Source organism: Triplophysa dalaica, chromosome 11 (genome assembly GCF_015846415.1).
Source record: "Triplophysa dalaica isolate WHDGS20190420 chromosome 11, ASM1584641v1, whole genome shotgun sequence".
Classification (NCBI taxonomy): domain Eukaryota; kingdom Metazoa; phylum Chordata; class Actinopteri; order Cypriniformes; family Nemacheilidae; genus Triplophysa; species Triplophysa dalaica.
This window is the reverse complement of record NC_079552.1, coordinates 11,406,446-11,424,436: the sequence shown is the minus strand read 5'-3', so window position 1 is coordinate 11,424,436 and position 17,991 is coordinate 11,406,446. Positions and strand designations below refer to the sequence as shown.

General features: G+C 36.1%; 2 protein-coding genes across 7 annotated transcripts in view; one reads left to right on the top strand and one right to left on the bottom strand.

Annotated features, from left to right (window-relative positions):
• The first annotated feature begins 144 nt into the window (after window positions 1–144).
• On the top strand, window positions 145–1,758 carry sf3b5 (splicing factor 3b, subunit 5). The gene is made up of 2 exons (XM_056761114.1): window positions 145–283; window positions 1,243–1,758. The coding sequence occupies exon 2, from the start codon at window positions 1,258–1,260 to the stop codon at window positions 1,516–1,518; it is 261 nt and encodes an 86-aa protein (XP_056617092.1). The 5' UTR covers window positions 145–283; window positions 1,243–1,257; the 3' UTR covers window positions 1,519–1,758.
• Window positions 1,759–4,310: 2,552 nt separating this feature from the next.
• The window catches only part of phactr2 (phosphatase and actin regulator 2), a 36,446-nt gene continuing 22,765 nt past the window's right edge, over window positions 4,311–17,991 (bottom strand). For 5 of the 6 annotated variants that reach the window (XM_056760699.1, XM_056760700.1, XM_056760701.1 and 2 more), the window contains exons 2-13: window positions 13,871–14,035; window positions 13,603–13,677; window positions 13,043–13,183; window positions 10,997–11,227; window positions 9,831–10,317; window positions 8,529–8,692; window positions 7,881–8,037; window positions 7,693–7,748; window positions 7,040–7,101; window positions 6,335–6,472; window positions 5,855–5,931; window positions 4,311–5,464 (exon numbers count right to left, since the gene is read on the bottom strand). In XM_056760699.1, the coding sequence (XP_056616677.1) occupies window positions 5,449–5,464; window positions 5,855–5,931; window positions 6,335–6,472; window positions 7,040–7,101; window positions 7,693–7,748; window positions 7,881–8,037; window positions 8,529–8,692; window positions 9,831–10,317; window positions 10,997–11,227; window positions 13,043–13,183; window positions 13,603–13,677; window positions 13,871–14,035 (1,769 nt within the window). In that variant the 3' untranslated portion in view covers window positions 4,311–5,448. The remainder of the gene's footprint in view (window positions 5,465–5,854; window positions 5,932–6,334; window positions 6,473–7,039; window positions 7,102–7,692; window positions 7,749–7,880; window positions 8,038–8,528; window positions 8,693–9,830; window positions 10,318–10,996; window positions 11,228–13,042; window positions 13,184–13,602; window positions 13,678–13,870; window positions 14,036–17,991) is intronic. The other variant, XM_056760704.1, reaches the window with a different exon arrangement.

Below are 17,991 nucleotides of genomic sequence, written 5' to 3'. Positions count from 1 at the left end.
AAAGTGGCTGCATAAAACTATTTTTGCCTCTGCTACCATAATAAAAGTTTATAATTGTTTCCTAAAATTTGGCATAGCTTTCCACTATAATCATTATCAACGTTGTGTTGCCTTTAGGTTTCCTCCTGATCGGAACTGTCTCCGTAGCAACGTTTCGATACTCGGAGCGATTTTTGTGTAACACCTTCCGCTCCTTATAGCGCTCGGCGTTTGAGCTAACAACACCAACGAGACATTAAACGATACATTGAGTGTACTCGCATCTTTTTGTGGTTTATCGTTGGTAAGTTACATTGTATTTTTGGTAAAATAATAGCAGATGTATTGATGACGTGTAAGTAAAGGGAAAAAAGCGATCAGTCCGTCGCATATAGCTAAAGTAACATTCATTTAACGTTAGCTCAAGAAGCTGCTAATCAGTTTTTGTTATAATCAAAATTGTATTTCGCAACAAATTCAATGTTCTATTAAACTTCCATTTGATTATATAGTAATCTCACTTTCAAAATAATAGTATTTAAGATGTATGTCATCAATTTATTAAACACCATCCGTGTAGGGCCGTAATGCAAGTCAATGGCAGTAGGCTTACAATTAACCTAAACTTGAAAATATGACAATTGATTAGTGCGTAACTTAAAACATCCAGTAAGGTTTTTTTTGTATATGTCTGCTACTGCTCTTTATTCTTTAAACTTACGTAATTGCAATATACATTTCCATTAAAATACCCCGTCAACCCCTTAGCTAGGGTATGCAACATTTTATTTTCTGATAGAAAGTCTCTTCATATCCATATTCACTCAATCTGTTATGTATACAATTTTTTTGGCAAAAGCTAATATGTTTGAGGTGGGGTTGTGTTTAGGGGTAATTTAACAGCCATAAAAACTTGCTTGCCATTGAAAAATAAATGCTGAGGATTGCAACACATCAAGTGAGAGTAAATTGTATCAAAAATAAAGTAAATGGTTGTTACGGCCACCTACTACAAAATGTGTCCTTGTCTACTGTAGTTTATACCATCTATCAAGAGTTAACAGATTGTAAGTGAAATATCCAAATTCTAGTACTTTCCATATGCCTTTGACAAGACAGAGAAATTGTTTCGGAATAATTGTTGGTTTCATGCTACAGATAACTTGTATAACATTACCAATTACAACTGTATATCCATTTGGTGCCAAATCTGAAATTTGAGTTATTTTTTATTTCTCGCTCTTCTCTGTCTCTGAAACATAGATTTTGTATCTGAAGATGACAGACCGTTACAACATCCACAGCCAGCTGGAGCATCTTCAGTCCAAGTACATCGGCACAGGTCACGCAGACACCAGCAAATGGGAGTGGCTGGTTAACCAGCACAGAGACTCTTACTGCTCCTACATGGGACATTTTGACCTTCTAAATTACTTCGCCGTTGCAGAGAACGAGAGCAAGGCTCGTGTTCGCTTTAACCTGATGGAGAAGATGCTTCAACCATGCGGGCCACCAGGTGACAAACCTGAAGATTCTTAAAGCTAGAGCCACGTACAGTTTGTTTTATAAGGCTGTACTCTACATCAGTTCATTCAGTGATGAGAGATCATATATATAGATTCTGGACACATGGGGGGAGTGATTCAGGTGTTCCGTTATTCCGCTTTTTGGAGTACAGTGATCTTTCTCTTTATTTTTTATTCTGCATTTTGTATTAGTTCTTGAACTTTATGTATTTCTGTGGAAAATTAAAGTTAAAAATGTTTTACTCCTGAAGAAGTGCAGTCATTTTATTGGTTTATAGTTGATCATTATGAATAATTTCACTATGAACCCTTTATGGTCTCTTAAGATCATTTTAACATTTCTTATTTGAGCATTTGCTTATAATTTGAGTTACAAAAAATTTCAAAGGGTCCACTTCCATATTATTAAGAATGATCATTCATTCACATACACCATTTACTCCCAAGAAACAGATAATACAATATTTATGATACGTTTGTTTTGATGTTAATGGCTCATTTAACAGTAAATCAAATCAATGCATGAGATACAGAATGTATTTTCCAATGTTTGTCTGAATTAGTCAGGAGGAAATTTCACATTGCTATGACTTCACTGATAAGGGAGTCGTGTAGTGTGTTGGCAGTGATGCCACTAGCATAGCAGGGGAAATCCTCACCAGCTGGCCCCACAGTTTGAGTTATTCTCACGACACAGTCATTTCTGCCGTGTCAGGAACAACACACAGGCACAGCAGATCACCAGTTCTGCTCAGGTCCAACTTTTTTTATTCATTCTTTTACGGGGAATAACATTGTTTTATTTTTATTTAAATACAGGTGAGGGTTTACGATAACGTTAAATACGTGATTCAGGCATATTTCCACTAAGGTGCTTCAGCTGTTTCAGTGATTACTGTGTGAAAGGAACACTTTTAGGTTATTTACTCCAAGAGATAATCTTAACGCAAACTTGTAATGTCCTTCAGTGGCTGACAATAACCTTGAAGCCATTTAGTTAGTCATACGGCTTAAACCTGCATCTCAGTCTTATAAAGTTTCTTGTATAGTTTGGACACAGAAAAACACTCATCTGTGATATTTTCCACATAGTACAAATACGTTAAAAGATGTACTATGATGTCATTGTAAAGATTAATGTAAGATATGCAGGTGCTTATCCATTGCACACTTAAAAAGGAAGTGACACAATTAACCTAGCTTCTCATGTTCTAATTCAAAATAAGATCAAAGGGGTATAAATTTGATGGTTAAATAATACGGGAGGCCTATTATTTGAGCAGACGAAAAATGAAAGTTAAACAAGCATGAAATCAAACAGCGCCTAAATTCAATTAAAGTTTTTACCTGAAAGGTCACACACGCCATATATTCTTAATATATTCAGTATGCGTTCAAGTCTATCAGACTTAAACATCAGGTTTTCCTAAAACAAATACATCAATATCAAGATAACAGTAGAATAATACACAATACAGATTTGCTGTGCGTCAGTGAGAAAACAGATCTAGATCACAGCTGGTGAAATTGTTGCCCACTTACGCAAAAAGAATTCCTGAATAACATCCAGTTTTCACAATAATAACAGGCTTTTGATTGATTATTTACAACAATGGCGTGTTATTACAAACAGTTTAACTTACTATTGATATCCTCATTTTTAACAACAAGGCCACCACAGGATATTCATCCATGTAAGAATCTAACCATACCATGACTGACAACCACAATAAAAGTAGTTTCTTTTACAGTTTTTATCCACATAAAATTGATTTTACTCGCATATCTAATGCCAATTATATCTAATAAAAACATGGCCATAACATTTACAGCTTGACATATTTAGAGAGTGTACACATCATCTACAAATCATAAAATAAAGATTTAAGCTTATGTAACCTTATAAATATAGAACTACAATGGACTATAACATCTTACAGCCTTAAGGACACTAATGCCATTTCTTCTCTCTAACTATATGATCTATTAAACAAGTGGCCAAAGATGAAAATGAAACCAGTTTATTCCATTTTAAAATCCCTCTGCTTTTTTTACTAGAGTGCTCATCACTTTTACAGTTGACTGCACCATGAAATGAAACCAGGCGGAAGATCTTGCTGTGCTACATCCACTGACCAAATATTTTGTGCATTCGTTTGTTTGCATTCCCAGTCCTTTATCCTCACTTAGCACAATAGCTTAAGATGAGAAACAGAGATCTAAGATACTGAAGAAAACTGAAGGGGAAATAAAGGCTATTGGCATTAAGAATAATAATTGCATGTGATTATTTGAGATTATTGTAGCTTCTGTCTTTGCTTATATTTATTATACATTAAGCATCAAATTTAGTAAGCAGATATGCTTCTTAACACACACAAAACAACAGCGTATTTCATATTTTAGGCCATTATTATAAACAACTGAATTCCTCATGTGAAGATACTCTTATAAAAATGACAAAATGTTCATAATAGTTCTATTGTAAGACGTCCCTTAGCTTGGATTCTGTTTAAAGACATGAGAAATTCACATGTTTTGACCTCTTAATATGCAGTCAGATTTTGAATATATTACAAAAGCATGTTGAATATATATATATATTTATAATAGTAATAAAAGGCCTCTTCAATACATCTTGTGTTTAAATACAGATTAAACATAAATATGTTAATATGTCTTATAAATATATACGATTCTGATGATTTCTCTTGATCATTTCCATTTAAAATGGTAAATACAAGTTAAGATGTTTATCATCATCCTTTAAACATGTTGCTCTATAAAATAAAAAACAAACCAACGTGCAATATACTTGATGTATTCACATATATCATATACAGTCTGTACAAGTGATCTGAAATAATTTAAAATAGTTTCTCCCCCAAAAAACTACATTAACAAAGACTACTTTTGATATATGGTCATATTATTTAGAGCACCAATATGTGTGACACATTCCTTTATGGACTAAATCCCACCTTTTCACATGTAGAGAAGCCCTTTCCAATTTTTCAAGTTAAAACTCTTTCTTGCCACATCTTTTATATGGCTCTGCACCACTGTGCCTAATACAACCCACCAATTTATATACAAAAGCCAAATCCACATTCACTGGAACTGAGAAAACTGATAACATTTAGACAAAAAGAGATCAAAAAAGTAAATAGACATGGAATATGTCATAAACATATGTTTTTTTTTCCTTTACAGCAGTTACAGATATATTACAACAACCATAAAGTAATCCGACTTTGGGGAAACAAAAAAACACTGTCAAGGCACAACATAAATCTGATTACATAACGTCTATTATATAGAGGGTGTTTATAATCAGGATACAGATGGCAGTAATAAACCTGGACTTCAATATCAATTTAATGTACGCTGATGGAAAGAACCAGGTACATATGTCTTATAAACAGTCTTCGCATGCACGGCTATTCATTGATGTTAATGGACTCTGTCAGAATACTGTAGGAGAAAAGGTACTGTAGTATATACAAAAAAAAAAACGGGAAAAAAAATGTGGGCGCTTAAGCAGCAACAACACAAGAATGAGTCACTGCCTGTTTTGTACTGTTGCACTGAACCTTGGGAAAATTAAAAGAGTGCAAGTTATGTCCTTAGTGTGTGCAAAAAATAAAAGGTTAGAAAAATGGTCAGAATCCTTGAGTTGCTTTATATTTTGTGAAGGTCTCTCACTCTGTTTTCATCTTGCAATGGCATTCCAGGCCCATCCCCAGATATGCTATAGCCCCCCAGTGGCTGAAAGCAATAACCAAAGACAAGACGGCCAGCAGGGAGCGCAGGCTGTGCCAGAGAATAGCCGGCTGCAGCAGGAGCCAGTCTGTTAGTCTCTCAGCAGGAAGCATGGTTGAAGAAACAGGAAGAGAGAGCTATGAGTTTGAAGGCTTCCAGCACCCCGCCAGCAGGCACCGCCTCAGGGCCGATGAAACCTGGCAAGAAAAAAAAGGAGCAGATGCTATTTTAGCAGCAGCAGAACAAGAACAGATCCGAGCAATATTTATGGCAAACAAAGGCATCTATCTGTGAAAAGACCAACTGATAGGACCCTTTTATTATTAGCAAGTCTATCGGTGGGGAACTTGTTGAATGAAGATATCTGCCAAATACATACTGATAGATAAAAGATCAAATATGCGATTAGCCTGTCCATTTCTACCACTTTGATCCAGGTAGAAATATGTAGACCGGCTGGCAAACAGTGTGATGAGCAAATCACAGCAAGTGAAGCAATGCAAACGCTTTATGTATCTTTTTGCTCATATTTCACTCTTTTCTTTAAAGGAACTGTTGAAAACTCTTTGATAAGTACACACACGTACCTGGTGAACTGTCTGCTTTCTTTATGGACTTCCATCTCTTTGCTTTTGAACTCATTCAGTTCTTTGCGTATAGCAGCCTGATAAAAAAAGAAATTAGGCAGAAATTATCATCGATTTTGTATTAAGATGTTTAACAAGAGCTGCATTTGGTCAAAATGATGTTCCCAATATTATAAAATACTTACACATATAGTTTTTCATTAAAAGTACAAATACATGTAAGTAGGTGGCATCTTTGACCACCGCAACATATCAATGATACATTTTCAACAAAAATAACATAATTAAAATAATTCCTTCTAAAAAGGGTTGACAAGACTTTAATAATGCTTAACATGTAAATACAATAAACATGTTAAATCTTTCATGTTGAAATGTAATATTTTTAAGTTATAGGCCCACTTGAAACAATAAGATCAAGCTGCTATATAGAACTGCATGTCCAATTCGAAATTATAACAAGATAGAAAAATGGCCTACTTTGTCAGCAGGGGTTAACCTGGTCCAGGGTTTGTCAGCCCGACGATCATAGTCTTTTGCTTCCGTGACCTCCACATATTCATTGAAGCGCAAAATTCTACGAGCCACCAGCTCTGCGACTGTGGGCCGGACGCTTAACTGTACACAAAGAGCAATTCCTTGAGTCCCCTTTTAATGTGTTTACAGCCAACTTTAAAACAGATTCAAATGTTCTTGCTCAAGGGTCACTACTGATGTTTTACAGATCTGATCTATTGCCTATTTAAATCCTCGGTCATGATTCTCTGAATAACATGAGCCATCACCAGCATACTTAAAAACCCTTTTCTAGCCTCTGTTCATTCCTCACAACAACCTTAAATTGAAATAGGGTTTAAACAAACAATACTGAAATAGCAAAATATGGCTAAATCTAAAGTCATATTCATAAAGGCATGTACAACCACACCCTCAAACTGTTATTTAGTCACATTCATAAACCATTTATTGAGTAAAAAGGCTCCTTGTATTTTGATTAGCATTATTCTTTGGCCAGCAGAGGGCGCCATATCCATAATCCTCTGATGTCTACTTGATGACATCACAATGACTTTGACTATTGATGATTCATAACTTATTCATTCAGTATTATGCTGATGGAAGTTACAGGTTATAAGTTACATTCTGTTTCAATATCTGTATAATCTATCAAACTGAAGTCTATACCTTCCTGGAAAGTCTTCTTTTGATCTCCTGCCTGGCCTCTTGTTCTTCCTCCTCGTTTTTCTCTAAAGTGACACAATGAAGATTCATATTATTATGTAATTTAATAATTCCTTTTATTAGTTTTATTTAACCACTCATAATAAAAAAAAAAATTAATCGACTTTGACGTTCCTTACAAAGAACGTTTTGCCAAAACGTTCAATACCAACTTATATATATATCATAATATATAATATATATTCATTGATCTTTAAAATTTACATTTCCGGAAACAAAAAATTACAGAATGCAATTCTATATTTGGCACTTCTGGGCCTTAAACGTGATACCTGCTAAGAGCAAATACTTTATAGCCGAATAAGCAGTGAATTTTAAGCATTTTAAACACTGACTCATTGAAGAATAATTGTTTATATCCACTTGTTTATGAACAGAACGCCATTCAATTCCTTGTCGCAATCATACTAACCCCATTAAAACAAAGGTGGCATAAAAGATCCATCACATGGCAGAACATCTCTGACTTAATAAGTCTCTCCAATGCCAGAGGCAACAATAAGCAAGAACAAACATGAAACCTCTAAGGTATCCAAACTTTGTTTGCGATTTCTTATCAACCTGTCTACTATGTAAATGAGACTAATGGAACATACGTTTCAGGATATTTCGCTGTTCTAGTTCTTCTGTGGTGGGCCTCTGGCTCAGCCGTCTATAGTAGAAACACAAAACAAGTCACTATAATAATAAATGTCACAGTACAGCACTAGTGTTAATCATAAATGAGCGCAGAAGTACAGAAGATAAATCATACAAACAGTGACGGGGAAAAGGATAAATATACCTGACTAGTTTGCAGCCGATCTGCTGCCATAGTTCTTGCCGCTCGGTCTCCGATGTCCGTGGGAGAATGTTCTTCTCTTCCAGCTCCCTTTTGCTGGGTCGGTTTCCAAGTTTAATGGCAAGTGTGTCTCTGCGGCGAATTTTGCTGGCAAGGGAGCCTGCGAAAACAAAATACAGCAAATGCTTTCATGCAATTGCTTTCTGACACAAGCGAAACCTCTTCTGATGCAGTGTGGAAAGAACAGAAAATAAGAAACAGGCATTAGTCTTTGCAGGAATGTGTTGAGTGTAGTGCGCTGGCAGCAAAAAACCTGCACAGTTACGAGTGTGTCAAAAAGTCAGCATGTTTTCCTGTATATGCTATACCACTGCTTTGCCAAAAAGTTTTTTACATTAAAAATGTTAATACTCAGAAAGAGGCCTCCTAGAAATGCTGTGTGTGGTTACACATAAACATAAGGCTGATGACACGCATGTAGAAGAATTTTCTGAACAAATCTAGAAAGAGCTGTTGATTCAAAGCTTTTTTTCAGGTTTCAAGTTTAATCAAGTTACATAATATTTATTCGGATCTCTTTTTTAATGCCTTTGATGATAGACAGAAAGACAGTGGACATGCAATGAACACAAGGCAAACAAGTGCACGTACTATTGGTATACTCATCATCTTCATCCTCTTCATCATCATCATCCTTGTAGAGTATAGGCCCGTCTGAATCAGAATCATTGGCATGGTTTTCCCTGACGGGGTCAGGAATGAAGGTCACCTCTGGGTTTTCCACGTTGACAGCTTGTGGTTTTTCTCCTTCAGTCCTACAAAAGGCAGAGCAGGTCAATCTAATACTTTCAGTAAATTAAGTAGATTTTGTTAACTGCTATTTTCCCCCCTTTCACTGACATCAAAAATTAAAGTGACAGTCCACCCAAAACTAAAAGTCCTGTTATCCTCTATTCACCCTCATGACCCGTATGACTTTCTTTCTTATGCAGAACACAAAAGAAGATATTTTGAAGAATGTCGTTAGCCGGCACCCATTCCCTTGCATTGGTATTGTATCCGTACAATAGAAGTAAATGGGTGCCATCAATATCAATATTTACAACGCTTTTAACAATAATGTCTGGCTTCCGTTATCTCTCTGCTGCGTGTGAACGCATCGATACGCTTCAGAAGACCACGGAGCCCGACTTTGATCGATGGATGCACTTTTTGGAGCTTAAAAAAATTGCCCCCATTCTACTACTTGGAAGAAAAAAGATACATGGTAATATAACTCCAACTGCATTATTCTTCAAGAAGAAAGAGGGGAAAAAGTCCCATCACCCATAGATTTTAAGCGAGTTGCCGGGACCATTAAAAGACCAGCTTCATTAGAACCGAGGTTACTGGGGTACTGAAAGATCTGACAAATATTGTGGAGGAAAATCATTTAAGGCCTTGTATGTCAGCAGAAGGATTTTAAAATCAATTTGTAACTTGACAGGAAGCCAATGTAAGGTTTCCAAAATAGATGTAATGTGAACACTTGCGCTGGTCCTAGTCAGGATGCCAGCAGGTGAGTTTTGTACCAACTGTAATTTGCTAAGGGTAGCTTTTGATGCTCCAGCCAACAATGCATTGCAATAATCAATCCGAAAGAAAACAAATGTGTTAAATAACTTTTCAGCTTTATGGTTCCTGCATTTTTATAACCTTTGTTTTACATTATTTTAATCAATTATCACAAACTATGCTTCATTACGAAGCTTAACTTGTTTTTGCAATCAATAAAATGCTCAAAAATAAGTGTCCAGTGCAGCTGGAGCAGTGCTTACATATTGCAAAGTGGTCTATAGCGTGACTCATTAATATATATGGTTTTGAATAGGTGCTCTTACCCCAACATTCAAATAAATATAAAAACTAGAACGTTAATCATGTCCCACCGATTAATAATAAAAGTATCCTCACGTTTGTGTCTGGTCCGTCGTTGTCTTCTCCTCCACAAGCTCACTCTCTGTTTTCACAGGTTTATCTGAAGTGTCTGTAGAAAGTTCATTTGAAGATCTAGTAAACGGCGTTTCCTCTGTCGCCTCATTAACATGGGGCTGAATCTTGTTCTGCTCTGAAGAACATTCTGAAGCATGTCCCTTCGGACCCTTCCTGTCCTGAGATTTCTCCTCAACTGACCTGTTAACATCAGAGGTCACCTCTTTTTTCTTTTGGTCCTTTTTAGAGGCGCTTTCCTCGGGAACGCTGCCCGTCTCAGACGAAGCTTTGGAAGGGGGTCGTGGTGACCTGGAGAGTTCGGTTTTCTTGCCAGACTTGGCTTGTGTTACCTTCAGTTCCGAGCTGTTGTTCTTTGGGGTCTTCGAGGAGGTGGATGAAGATGATTGTCCTGAAGCCTGAGTAGAAACTTTGGATGTGCCGGCGGTTTTCTTAGCATTGGTCGGTTTAGCTGTGAAATAAATTGTAAAAAATGTTAAGAACGTAGGATGGTGCAGGTTCACATGCATGTTCTCTACCAAAACAAATCCAATGCATGCAAAGCTGACCAAAGATTCTCCTCTGATAGTTTAGTTTCACATTCACATTCACAAGAGACAGGAAGTGGAAGTATAATATGGCTTTTTTGAGGGATTTCCAATGACCATAAATATCAAATACATATATATTCTGTTAAAAGAGTCAAGCCACCAACAATGAGCAGCACCAGAAACAAACAATGAACAGATAAAAAGATAAAAGGAAGAACACAGTGTGTGGCAGCGAGCCCCTGCGGTTACACAATGATATGAATAAAGCACATATCCAGTAACCTAACATGCAAATGAGACAATCAGACAAAAGCGTTCATCAATAAATGATTATAATGTTTAACAAGACCATCATACATGCGTAATGCAGGCAGAAAAACAATAAAAAAGTCATGCTGGGTCACAAATGAGTCACGATTTTGCCTTTCACACCATAATAAACCCAAACAAGCCAACTGAAAAATCAATGGTTTGCGTAGTTGCTCATTTAAGAAGACATCTGGATCCCAGTGAGGTCGGTTGAGAGGAAAAAGATTACAAACAGGGCCCCTTCATGCACTAGGCATGCACACGACGCTCCATACTGGCAGATTTACTCACCGTTACCACGTGTGGCACTTCGAGTGGTTTGTTTGGATGTAGGAGGAGGAGCGGTCACCTGCTTAGTGGTGCTCTTGGTCACCTTTTTGGCCCCTGCCTGGCCCCCTCTCTTCACACCTGTACCCGAGGCCACACCTGGGGTTTTTGGGGATGTGACCTGTTGTTTTTTAGGAAGGGTTTTTGGAGCGTTTGACTCACTGGCCTTGGGACTGGGATTGCTGTCCTTCTTCTCTACAGGAGCAAAGAGGAGCAGAGCCTCAAGAGTTACTGACTCACAAGAGCCCCAAATAGCAACCTGACAGTTGTGGTGAGGTCAACAACCAAATCAAGTATGAAGGGCATTTCAGGAAGAATATTTTTTGAGGAAAAATTAATAAACGCTGTACATCTCACTTTTGAGATGGAGAATGCTCAACTACAAACTGCATTCAAAGATGTTATATGCCAAGGTGATCCATGGTTTGACATCTGTAAACAGTGTAGAGTTAGGGCTCTAGGCTAAAAAACGTCCCTCACCCATAGTAAATTCCTGTAACTCATAACCGGGAGTGGTTTTATTGCTTATGTAAACCTAGTTCCTCCTCCCACCACTTTGTATATTCACTATTGGGAGGAGAAGGGGGGGTGTAAACAATTAGGCAATTGTTGTAGAACATTCTAAATACTAAAAATATGTTTCTCTTGCAACTCATGACTCAAATTGCCCACGTCCTTAAATTATAATCCCAAAATGATGTCATTCCAAACAGGATATTACCCATCACCTAGATGATTACTTTTAAATCATGAGATTACATCAGCAATTATAAGGTTCTATTCGCATTCAGTGCAGTTTTGAGATATTGAGTTACTGTTATATTCCATGTATAATATCAAAATCCTCTCACATTTGTAAAAGGGGATGTTTGTAACAGGTCAAAAGCAGATTGAACCTTTTAATACAAAAAAAATACTTTCTGCTTCAAATTATAAGGTTCTATCTTGCAAAACATTAATTGAACGATTTTCAAGCAACACAAACAGTTTACTTATAATTCGTTTTAAAGCAAATTTTGTGCTGTATCAATGCATTTACATATAGTATGAAAAAGAAATGATGGTTCTAGGTGGGAACCTGAACTTGATTCCACAGAGAGTGGGACAGTTAAATGGCTTTCTCTTTAGATACAACTATGACTAAAGGAACACACTAATGTTTATTGTTGTCATTAGGAACCCATCCATTAATGCTTTAATAAAATTGGAGAAAAGAGGATAGGATCAAAGAAAGCTGATCCCGATTGATCATCTTGTGTGCATTCAACGTGATGATTAAATCTAATGGAACCAATTTAGAGTTCAACTAAAACCTTTTTTAATAGTCGCGAAATGTACACAACTTAAAGAAAAACCCTAACATAAAGTAAATAAGTTGTCTCAGAATGAGAACATGTGAAAAACTCAATTTTGACCAAAATGTCTGATAGAACCTTGTAATTCTAAGGTTACAACTCTGTTGAGATATAAAGCACATTAATAAACCAGGGCGGGGCATCTAAACACAGTAAATTAAAGCCAAACTCACTATCTCAACAATATCTTCAATTGCTTAATATATTAGACTTGACCACATCCTCAAAACAATGATGTTTATATTTAAATTAGGAACCACTCAACAGTATGACTGCATCTTCATCCAATCTTTTGTTACCACACCAACTTTGACTTTACCTAATGTCTGAAGCCCATGACGTTAAAACAGACATGACATTATACATGCATGGCATGATAATATGGTATGGAATGCTATGTTTTGATAGTCATATTAATATTAATCACACATGCACCGTCTAAAATACTTTCAAGACACAACCATAAGCATGCTGCAAAAGACATCAACTCAAGAACATTTTAGAACAAAGCATCAGAGGGTCAATCTTTCGGTCTCCGGTTAAGCAATGTTTCTCATGAGAGACTTGACATTAAAAGACCAAAATAGGGCAGAAAATGATGATGAGATTAGTACACATGGGCCTACATATTGTGGAACTTCCAAAATGGCTTTACCTTCTGTGTGCTCTGAAACTGTTGCCAATTCTGCTTTCACTTCGGGGACTTTGTCTGGTGTTTCAATGTCCACTTTGACCTTCTCAGTGACTCCACTGGACCCTGCATGACCATTCAAGGTCTCTGTGTTCACGGGATCATCTAGAGATAGGCAAATATGGCAGAGTTATCTTTTTACCCAATCTGGAGTAGACTGGATGTATATGATTCAATAAAGAGATCTCAACATACTCGACAAGAGCTTTGTTACTACAAAAATCACTCAAGATGGATTTCTAGTCAAACAGATCCAATTGCGCTTGCTATTAAATTTCGGGTATTTAACCGAATTGCTCATATAAACCATTCCAGTAGCTCAACAGTTGATAGCCCCGCTACGCCAAACATTGCTAAAATGCACTTCAGAAAGTTATCTTCTGTAAATTAGCACAATGTACAGTACTCAAAACAAACCGTTTTTAAGCTATTACACTAGCTAAAGACTGTTAACTATGAATTATTTTAATATTGCAGAAGCTATTGATGTGTATCAAATTCCCTTCATTTATTATGAATCTCACCTTGATCTGGAATGAGCACACCCTTCTTTATGAGCTCCTCTCGAGTTTGTCGGGTGGATATCTTTCTCTCCAAAACTATAAAGATGAAGAACACAAAGTATTCCAAGATATTATTACAAGACATTATTGTATATGGCCAAAGACACTGCAGGCAGCTGCCAGCTATAATATTTCGAGTTTAGTACAAATTTTACTTGTGAAGCATTCATTAATGTTGTCCCAAACATTAAAAGGCACAGAAAATGACTATGACTACACAGAAACGTACCTTTGGAGAGGTCCTGGAACTTATCACTGGTCCTCTTTTTCCTCCATTTCCAAGGTTTAAAGATCTTTCCCAGAGAAGAAAGTTTCCCCTTTCCTTTCAGCGGAGCAGACTGTGAGCTTCCCACCACATCACAGTTGGCCAGTGAAGATTTTTCCAGTCCTTCCACTAAAAGAGAGGCGAGACCAATGAATGACATAAAACAAAAACACTGGGCTGATACCTTAACAATGAAAAATACGCATGTTTACACCACAGACCATAACTAAAACAAATGGGTCGAATAAGAACTTTATATATAGGACAGTTAAGGCAGACAAGAGCATGAAGGCAAGAGTTGGAGAGTGGGATTGGGACATGACCTAGGCCGGAATTGGACCCTGGTTCCCATGAGCCAACAGCTCATATAGTATGGGTAGCACACTAACCACTGATCTACAGCTCATACAAACAAGAACTTTTAATGCAGAATCAAAGAAAAATCAGTTTAACAGGGATAGGCGTTTCAGTGGAACTAAAGATTATTAATGAATTTCAGTCTGTTCCTGAGACAAACTTATCATATGGCAATATATCTGGACAATATATTAGTTATCAAAATATATCAAACATTAGATAATTGTGCTGCAAATAAAAAAATTCTAAATATTACGAATATTTAATACTGTTAAATTATATTATAATATAACAGGCAATTTCGTGACCCTTTAAATTATACCAATATATCAAAATGCATTAAAACGTAGTCAAAAGCTCTTTGTTTACTGAATATTCTATCCAAATAATGATCTTTTTTTCAAATTGGTGAAAACATAAAATCTTGTTTTTTGATTATTCTTGTTCAAAAGCAAAACTATTAAGACAGATTATCATCAATACTTGGAAAGATATCAAGATATAAAATATTGCCCAGCCCTGAGCCCACATCATTTCTTGTTAGATTGCATGAAAAAAAATAGTTTGACAGATAGGCAGAGAGGCGTGGCCTTTCACATGGCCCACGCAAGGGGATATGAAACTTGCAATCAAAAAGAAAAATCAATTCCTGCATGCATAACCCAAACACTGACACGCAGAGTGTGACAAAACAGAGAACATGAACACATCAACAGATGAAGGGTAACATGTTCACAAGGGCATTTACAAATGGCTAAACAGGAGCAAAGGACTGATAACAATAAACAAAGGGTCAGGAAGCAGCCTCCAGAGCAGACACAGAATTATCCTTCCAAGCAAATGTATACACACACACAATCTCTGAAGAATAAAAAAAAAATCGAAATAATTTATATAACAAGAAAGTAACCTTTGATATCCCGACCCTGAATCTAAAGTCTTAACGTAGAGATTTTAAACTGTGAGTTGCTGGTTGAAATCTAACCTCTTAGTTGGAATAAAAAATAAAAAAGTCATCATTACACATAACAGTTCTCAAATCAAAAATGAAAGCATTCAATGAGGTTTTAGAAGTAGAAGGAACTTTGCAGACCTGAAAGTCTTCGTAAAATGGTCAGTAACAGGCACAAGAAAAATTCATTCTTCAACCTCAGGATGTGAAATAACAAATCCGTATTTTCAATTCATTTTTCTAACTATAGTTTCAAACACTGAATTATATGATAACATTTAGAAATAATAATATATATTTTTAAAGCGCAGAAACAATTGTAAAAAATCTAATTGTAAAGAAATCTACTTACGTAGAATAACGTTCTAATAATGTAGAAAATGGAATTTTACAGAATTCACAGAATATTAACATATTTTTGTTATAGGGTAAAAAACTGTCAAAATACAAAAAAAGACATAAAATTACAGGGAAAATGTGAAAACAAGTAATTTAACATGCAAAAAAGGCTTCCCAGCTGCCAGAAAAATGTCCCTCTTTAAAGGATTTTTTTAAACAGTGTATGCAAACGTAGTATAAGATAAGCAATGTTGAATCCATTTGTTTGGGACCAATTGTAGAATTGTCATTATTAACCAAAAAAGCTTTAAGTTAAGTATATTTAAGGTACATTTTAAATCAAGCAACAAAAAAATCCATAACTCAATGAACTCACGTCACGGATGTGTTAAAAGCCTCAAAAATAAACAGAATCATAAAAAGGTTTGCTTAAAGCTTCTCAATGTAACTCTTTCTTAGGATACAAAAATGTTCTTGGATTACTGGATTATTCTAAGAATATAGGCTTAAATTTGGAATGAGACCATTGAAGTGTTGAACCACATAACTTCCAGGTGTACAAAATCCAACCTGGAAACAGTAGACACCTCATTACAGCCCTGTGTGAGAGGCAACATAAACGTTGATATTTACGTTGAGAGCTTTCATTAGTTCCCACATGCGACAGCGCAACACATCGGTGGTCTTTTTACCACCATCATGAGAATGCGTAAGTGCTTCATCTCTAATCAATTCTCCCCAAGGAGCCACTGACCCTTAATTTCATTGGCCTGTCAACAGCCAGCTGGCCTCTGATTGGGTTATTAATAGAATCTTTTATACCCGCAACTCACAGCGATGCCATGCGTAATGTCCCTAGGAACAAGCATCTGAGGATCAAGCACTTTAAAACAAAGAGATCACTGGTCCACAACTGAGCAAGTATAACTGCGCATCTGTGCCCTTCAGTGCAAAACTACAGCAGAGTTACTGAATTATTTTACACGATGTACTGTAAATTCAGTACACGGCTTTATTATGTACATACATATATGTGCAACTTCAAAGCAAAACAACCATGTTTTAAACCTGTGTACGTTGAGATAAAAACAGGTCCTTTTTTTATTACTGAAATGACTAGATTAAAGATTCTTATACAAACCTCCCCTTTTACCCTAATGCTCTTTATCACTTTTATGTTTTTATAGATCACTGCATTTCTTACTTCCTCTTATCAGGAAACTGAAACATAACAGATAATCATGACGATCTGAAAATATAAGGCAGTAGTTATTCAAAGCTCCATTAGTCCTGTAAGGAGGCGTGTGAGGACGCTAGAGTCATATTTCAGTGTAGCGTATGTCAACACTCTTGGCTGCATGTTTCTGTTCCTGTTTACTGTATGAAGAACAGACGAAAACTTATGGTAACTCAATTTCGAAATATTAATGTTAAATGATCTCCTAAATGATCGGACTTCATCCGAATTCAAATTTGTCTCGTTGCACAAGTTCACAAGACACATAAGAAGTAATTCAGAAGACTAGTAGAAAAGCACATATGTTGTGCATATTAATTTTGCTTTCAGTCATTTTGGTTTCTATATTATTACATTTTTTAAAAGAACAGCACAGACATCTTGCTAAACCTCCTTTAGAAAGGATATAAAACAGGCCTAAAATGTTATAAGGGCAAGAAAATGATGAAAGACTTTTACACCATAAAACACACCGGAAGCATTTTTTTGTTTCCATTCCTACAGCATCAGTTCCTCACCATACACAGGAAAACAATAGACTAATTTTGGCAAAACTTTGTTCCACTGACAGAAAAAAACTGCCTGCAATGGGCTTTCCTATAAAATGATTAGAAGATAAAAAGAGAATAACAACATCCATTTTATTTTTGAATCGTATTTTTAGAAAAACTAATGTTTCTTCAAATAATAAATTCTGTGACCTCCCGCATGAGCATACTGGACCAAATTAAACTCACAGTCTAGTCTCATTTAAACATGATACTGTATGCATCCTCCTCATGAAAACACACAACATCTGATCCATTCCTCCGAGTACCTGGCAAACTAATAGCCTCAAAATCTTTTGTATTTCAGCACTTTGGCAACAATGGAAACAAAAGGGAATGTGTCCGATTTTAGGATTGCTGCAGAAAAGAGGCTGATCTGACTACTGTACTGCGATTATGGTATAGATTATTATTCAACATAAAGAACCGAATGTTTACTAGAGTTGTTATGAATTAAAAACACCAGTGAAACAAGGTATTATTATAGTAAAAGTCAACCGTGTTTTTGGTGGACTGACTGCTTTATTTACCATAGTTTTAGTATAAATATCATGGTTCAACTATGGTTACAGTATAAACCATCGGTAATTTGTGGCTAACATGGGTTTGCCACAAACTAAACCAAAAACACATGGTTAAACTATTTTTACTT

Coding starts and splice junctions, on each gene's coding strand:
- sf3b5 (XM_056761114.1), top strand. CDS start 1,258: ATGACAGACCGTTACAACATCCACAGCCAGCTGGAGCATCTTCAGTCC.